At 38.8% G+C, this 7,390-nt stretch overlaps 1 protein-coding gene across 2 annotated transcripts in view; it reads right to left on the bottom strand.

Moving 5' to 3' along the window:
* Nucleotides 1–7,390, bottom strand: part of Dhtkd1 (dehydrogenase E1 and transketolase domain containing 1) — a 59,972-nt gene that overhangs the window by 29,489 nt on the left and 23,093 nt on the right. For both annotated transcript variants that reach the window (XM_005398075.2, XM_013521370.1), the window contains 3 exons: nt 5,264–5,475; nt 4,429–4,623; nt 1,999–2,268 (listed from right to left, as the gene is read on the bottom strand). In XM_005398075.2, coding sequence (XP_005398132.1) covers nt 1,999–2,268; nt 4,429–4,623; nt 5,264–5,475 — 677 coding nt within the window. The remainder of the gene's footprint in view (nt 1–1,998; nt 2,269–4,428; nt 4,624–5,263; nt 5,476–7,390) is intronic.

Below are 7,390 nucleotides of genomic sequence, written 5' to 3'. Positions count from 1 at the left end.
CTTGCACATGTATGTTTGATTTATTTCACTTATGAGTATGGTCTCTAGTTGTGACCATTTAAATATAAAGGCCTTGAGTTTATCTTTCTTTATAGCTGAGTAATATTCCATTATATAAAAGTACCACAATTTTCTTAGCCAATTCTCGGTGGAGGAATGTATTCTTTCCTAGTTCTATTTCTGCCCAGTGCCCTCTGACTTATCCCTTTTCTTTACTGGTGTATGTTTGTGACACATTGTGTTTGTTTAGAGGAATTAGTATGTACATGTCCTATCTTGATCATTTTCCATTCCCTTTTCCCATTCCTCTTTACCCTCTATTCTCCTCCCTTTCTCTGATCCCTTCCTCATCTCCAAAGAGTCTGCCTCCCTGTTTCCTACCATCTCTCCTTTACTTTATTGGTTGATTTATTTATATTATGGATTTCTCATATAAAAGAAACCATGTGATATTTAATCTTCTGTGACTGACTTATTGCACTTACCATGGTTTCAAGAGCCAACCATTTTCCTACAAATGACTCAAATTCATCCTTTCTTATGGCTGAATAATACTCCACTGTATGTATATACCACATTATCTATCCATTCATCTGCTGATGTCCATCTAGAATGTCTCTACAGTTTAACTATTGTGACTTGTGCTGCTATAAACATGGGTATGCACATATCACTACAGTATGATGCCTTTAATTCTTTTGGGAAAATACCCAAGAGAGGTAGAGGTAGGTCCAAGGGAATTCCTGTTTTAGTCTTTTGAGGAATCTCTATTGATTTCCATAGTGATTACACTAGTTTTCATTCCCATAAGAATGTAGAAAAGTTCTTTTTCCCCCACATCCTCACCAGCATTTGTTGTTTTTTGATGAACTACTCTGATGGGAGTAAGATGGAAGCTCAGAGTTATTTTGATTTGCACTTCCCTAATGGCCAGAAATGCTGAACATTTTTCATGCATTTATTGGCCATTTGTACTTCTTCTTTTGAGAAGTGTCTATTCATTTAATTTGCCCTGCTATTTTTTATTGGTTCATTTGCTTTTGGCAGTCTAATTTTTTTGAGTTAACTCACCCCCTGTTCCTGGATGAGCAGAATTAATACCATCAACATGGCCATATTACCAAGAGTGACATAGATTTAACACAATTCCTATCAAAATACCAAAATTCTTCACAGAACTAGAAGAAACAATCCTAAAATTTGGAATGAGAAGAGACTCAAAATGGCCAAGCAATCTTAACCAAAAAGAGCAAAGCAGGCAGTGTCATGATTCCAGATTTCATACTATGCAGCTATAGTAACAAAACTAGCATAGTACTAGCACCAACATATACCAGACCAATGGAAGAGAAGACACAGAAACAACCTCATGCACCTTCTATCATCTGATCTTTGACAAAGGAGCTAAACACATAGGCTAGAGACAAGATAGCTTCTTTAACAAATGGTGTTGGAAAAATTAGCTATTCAGATGCACAAGATTGAACTTAGACACAGCTCTCATTCTGTACTAAAACCAAATCAAAATAGATCAAAGACCTATATGTAAAAACAGAAACATTGAAATTGCTGGAAGATAAAATGGAGAAAACACTTGAAACTATAGGCCTAAGCAAGGACTTCCTGAACGTAAGTCCAACAGCACAAGAAATAATACCAAGAATCAATAATGGGATTATATTAAATTGAAAAGTTTCAGCACAGTAAAAGACACAGTTGTCCTTTCAAAGGAGAAGCTATGGCAGCTGATACCCATCAGTTAATTCATAAGCCAAGAAAGGAAAAATGCAGTGGAAATCCCAGGCTAGTCACTTGCTTTGAGACCAGACATCTTATCTGCTCTGAACTTTTAAAAGCACTCCTGAATCATCTTTTCCCCTAAACTGCTTTTTCATTTCCCTCTTAAATGCCTGTAATCTCTTGTCAGATGTGTGAACCCAGACACTCTTCTTCCCGGTTTTCCCAACCTCTTGTCTCCTTTCGTGAAGTTTCAAGTACCTGCAGGCAAATAACTTTGTCCCCGGGTCTAGCAGAGTCATCTGCAGAGTAGTCCCCATCTTGGCGAGATTGCTGCCGGCCCCGGGTTTTCCCAACAGCCACGGGGTTAACAGCTTCAAGGTGGGAGGGATTAGGCAGCATTGTCACATGGAGGGGACTGTGAGTACCAAAGTCCAGGTCCACAGAGGAGGTCAGGTGAGACAGGACATCTCCAGTGGCCAAGAAATGTTCTGGAAATTCGCTTAAGCCTCGCATTTTCCGGAACATTAGCTATTATGAATAAACATACAAGTTAAAGAGTGTCTTTTGTCACAAGGTAGACTACAGAAAAGGTGGTTAGCTTAAATAATACAATAAAAATAAATTCTATATAAGTGCTTTTGCATTTATTACAAACATGCATTAGTTAAGGATAGGCACAGACTTCTAACTGCTGGGTTTCTTTGAATGATTTAGAAAGTTTTGGAATCAAATGAAATGGTAAAATTTTAAGAGGGGTCTAATCTAAGGCAAATAGTAAGTAACTGCTGCCTTGCAGTAATCTAAACAACTTTTATTTTTTGAGACAGGGTCTTCTTGTGTATTTCATGCTGGCCTTGGATGGCCAAGGCCTAAGCTGGCCCCAAACTCACAGCAATCCTCCTGCTTCAGCCTCTTGAGTGCTGGGATTACAGGTGTGCGCCACTATGCCTGACTTAAATAACTTCTTTAAAATACACTTGTCAGAGTATATTTGCCAAAACACCTTTGTATTAGTTCTGTGAAAGGTGGGGAGGACTCCAACAGGATGGAATGCAATCTCATGTAGAGAGAGGATGAGGGACACTACTCAGCTCGGGTCAGACGTAATGCCTCTGCCATCCAATTCACAAGGTCTCCCTGTAACACAGTCTCTCACTTCTCCTTCAATCTCCTAATGTAGGTGCTACCCATTTTGAAAATGAACAAATAAGTAAATTGTTAAAGGTCCTTAGCTAGTAAATAATAAAGCTGAGTTCCAAACCAAGGCATTTACTAAAATCACTATGTTATTCTAAAGTATCCAAACTGTTTGAACCAAAATTTTCTTTAGCTTCTAAAAGCTTCTTATTGACCTATCTACAATCGGGAATATATATAGTCACACAGTATAGGCACACATGTTTCTTACAAACATGATAATTTATAATCATCTCTGCATGTTTTGTAATGGAAATTTTAGGAATGTACTTTTTAGTCTAAGAATTATGGCATATCTTGAGACATATATCTCAATGATATCAATGTAATATTCAACTGAGTTATGAATAAAAGTGGTGAATTTGACCTACAGACTTGATATTATGTATGAATATATATGTGTCAGCATGTGTGTGTTTTAAGGGATAGGAACTTGCTATATTGCCCAAGCTGACCTTGAACTCCTGGACTCAAGTGTTCCTTCTTCTTTAGCATCCCAAGAATCTGGGACTCCAAGCCTGCACCACCACACTCATTGAACACCACATATATTTTCTAGGTCTTCACGCTAATATGTACATTGTTCCCTGAGCTTTGTTCACTGAACCTAACTTTGGTAGACTTTTTCACATTTACACTCATTTTTAATTTCCTATCCTAGAACAGCAGCAACATTTATACATGCAAATGGATTAAATATCAGATCTCTGTCATGTTACCTAACATAAAAATCTTCATTCTTGACTTTTGTGATTTACAAAACAGGTTAGACCAACAGGAATACCAGGATCTAATTACTTATAAATATTATGGGTCTCCCTGCTACCCATTTTTTCTCTGCTAGGATTGAACCCAGGCTCTGCACATGCTAGGCAAGTGCTTCACCAGCGAGCTATATCCACAGACCTTGAGTGATCTCAAGATAACAATGCATTATTACTTTTTAGGACAATCTATTAACTTTATACTCAGCAAATAATGGACCCATGGCTTCTTATAAGGTAAGATGGTATGCAATTATGTAAATCTTTGTGTTATTTGTACAGCTAGTATTAAATGAGAAAATATGCTGCAAAGAATAGAATTTAGCTCTATTTACATCATTCCTAAGGAAACAAATCAAACTTTAACTTCCTCGAGAGGAGAAAGAATCTATACAAGAATGTACAGGATAGCTGGGCATGGTGGTGCACATCTGTAATCCCAGCACTTGGGAGGTTGGGGCAGGAGGATCAATGCAAGTTTGAGGCCAGCATGGGCTACAAAGTAGGCTCAAGGTACTAGTGAGACCCTGTCTCAAACCAAAAAAAGAAAAGAAAAAAAAATGTACAAGAAGTTAATTCAAATACCATTCTGTCTGTCAGCATTAATTTCCATCCACTCATATCGGTATCTCCTGGACCATCTGCTCATACGGGAAAAACCTCCATGAGTTTTACTCTGTTACTGTTGATTGTACAATGCTGGCAATAATACAGCAAGTAACCTTACCTCTGGAGGCAAGTGAAGAAGGCCTGTCAGCAAATTCAGCCGCCCTCTATGGGGCATCCCAATGATGATGTCAGTTACCCCATGGTATGCTGATGTTTTCAACAGCTCGTGGAAGAAGCCCATCATGCTTTCGGCCCCTTCACCTCCATACCGCTTCACTGTGGCAAACTTGGTAGCTAAGAAGTGGTCAAATTCCTGTGGGACATTCCAGCGGACATATCAGCTGCTGGAAGGGGGCCAGCAGCTCAGGTGAAAGGCAGATGTATTTCTATGCGCTGTTAAAGACCCATATCACCCCACGGGCACACTAGTGCCCTTCACTAGGTGCAATCCCAGAGACACAGGCAACCCTGGGCAGTTCTGACCAGGACCCAGCTGCAACAAGGGCCTGGAGGGAAGGACCTGAGTAGGGGCAACACACTCCAGGAGGGACCCCTGCAGTGTGTGTTCTACACTAGAGTCCAGGCCTTAGATCCCTGCTACCTCTCTCAAGACTTCAGTATTAGCAGAGGGACCCACAGTATTACATTGTCAAGGTGGCACCCTATTTAACTGCCTAAACTATTGGGAAGAGCCTTCTCATCCTTACATGGCTACTTCATGATCATGGCCCTGGCAGAATTTGGTTCCACTAATCTGTACCTAGAGCATCTTCCATGTACACGTAGTATTTTGACCACTTTGGAAAACAAAAATAAGTTGAAGCAATGAGGCAAGAGGGAGGGCCCTAAACTCAGAGTCCTTGCCTTCACTTTCAGTCTGCAACGGTTGTGTGTAGTACTTGTTTTGGAAATGAGTCCATCTATTTCACTGATAGGAGCTGCCACTTTTATACCTGAGATTCTAGCATTAGCTTTGATAGATGTTTTCGCTCTTCTGGGGTAAATGTCTCCTTTTTCAGCTCCTCAAACCGCTTGGCAAACCAGTCTTTTTCCTCCTGGCTCTGCAGTTGGGCAGTTTCAATAGCAATCGGTCCACAGTAGATTTGGCTGAGATAGGCTAATACTTCTTCAAGAGAAGCCTCTTCCTGCCCCATGTTCAATAATCCTAGAAACAGAATCAGAGACATTGTTTTAGAGAATGATCAATGATGTAGCAAGTAATTCTGGAGCACAATAAAATACTGTAATTCCTTCAAATCAGAGCACTTCACTGTTAATGACTTGAGTCATTATCAACACTTACTTACATTTTTCCCTCCCTCTCTTGTCCTTCCTTTCCTTCATTCCCTCAGGTACTAGAGACGAAACGCAAGGCCTTTTTCATATTATAAAACTGCTGCACCTCTGAGCTCAACCCTCAGTCCTATTTAAATATTTTTCTAAAGGCAAAACTAAAAATATTGTCAAAGGCTATGAACCAGTAAAATAAGAAGAGGAAAAAATACTTTTATCACAAAGACATAACCTTGCTGCTTTTCCCAAGTTTTGGTTCTATAGTAACTTCACACCAAACCTTTTTTTTAATTTTAAAAATAAAAGAAGGACAACATTAACAAACAGACATCCATTTACAAAATAGCAAAAGAACAATACAAACAAGACAGAGTTACAAAGAAAGCGGTAGGAAATTAACAATGCTTGTTGTATTATGTATTGATATCTTCAAAGTGATTTCTCAGGAAAACAAATACAGACATACAATATTGATCAGTCAAGGAATCATTAACTGTTTCTTTAGACAAAGAAATAGAAGACAGTAGTTCAACTATGTTAACTATCTTGTATATACATATATACAAACTTTCTCCTTCTTTCCCTTCTCTTTTCCCACATCCCAGTTGCCCTTTACCCTTGAGCATTTTCATTTCACAATGTCTATCATACCTTCTAGTTTTATTCACTCTTTCAGATTTTACACTAGTGACACAATGCAGTGCTTGCACATGCAGGTCTGATTTATATCACTTATGAGTATGGTCTCTAGTTGTGACCATTTACCTATAAAAGCCTTGAGTTTATCTTTCTTTATAGCTGAGTTATATTCCATTATATAAAAGTACCACAATTTTTTTATCCAGTCCTTTGTGGATGAACATTTGGGTTGCTTCCACAATTTAGCAATTACAAATTGTGCTGCTGTAGACATAGGTGCACATATATCACTGTGATATGATGTTTTCAGATGTTCTAGCAAAATACCCAGAAGGGGAATAGCTGGGTTGAATGGGACCTCTAGACCTACTGTGCTAAGGAATACCAAACTGATTTCCACAGTGGTTTCACCAGTCTGCATTCCCACCAGCAGTGGAGAAGGGTTCCTATCTCTCCACAGCCTCATCAGCATTTGCTATTGGTTGATTTCTTAATGCTAGCCATTCTTACTGAGGTGAGATGGAATCTCAGTGTTGTTTTAATTTGCATTTCTTGAATGACTAATGAGGTTGAACATTTTCTCATGTATTTATTTGCCGTTTGTATTTCTATATCTGAGAAGTGTGTATTTTTCTCAGCTGTCCATGTTTGGATTGGGTCTTTGAATTGGGGTGGAGGCTGGCGTTTTTTAATTCTTTATATGTTCTAGATAGAAGTCCTTTGTCCCAGGGATAGTCAGCTAAAATTTTTTCCAAGTGTGTGGGTTTTCTTTTTACTCTGCTGGTGATTTCTTTAGATGTGCAGAAACTTCAGTAGGATGAGATCCCACTTGTTGGTTCTTTGAAGTGTTTCACGTGCAGTTTAGTTTTTGTTCATGAACTCTCTGCCTACCCCTATGACTTCAACGTTTTTACCTACTTTCTTTTCCAATAGATTTAGTGTTTCAGTTCTAATATTGAGATCTATGATGCACTTTGACTTGAGTTTGGTGCATGGTGATAGACTTGGGTCTATTTTCAGTCTTTCACAGGTGGCAAGCCAATTTTTCCAGCACCATTTATTAAAGAGGCTATTGTTCTTCCAGTGAGATTGTTGGACCCTTTATCAAATATTAGGTGCCTGAGTGTTTTTGGTTGTGGCTCTTTCTT

This window comes from Chinchilla lanigera, unplaced genomic scaffold (genome assembly GCF_000276665.1).
Source record: "Chinchilla lanigera isolate Chin_1 unplaced genomic scaffold, ChiLan1.0 scaffold00061, whole genome shotgun sequence".
NCBI lineage: Eukaryota > Metazoa > Chordata > Mammalia > Rodentia > Chinchillidae > Chinchilla > Chinchilla lanigera.
Note: the sequence above shows the minus strand (reverse complement) of the source record. Positions and strands in the feature narration are given on the sequence as shown.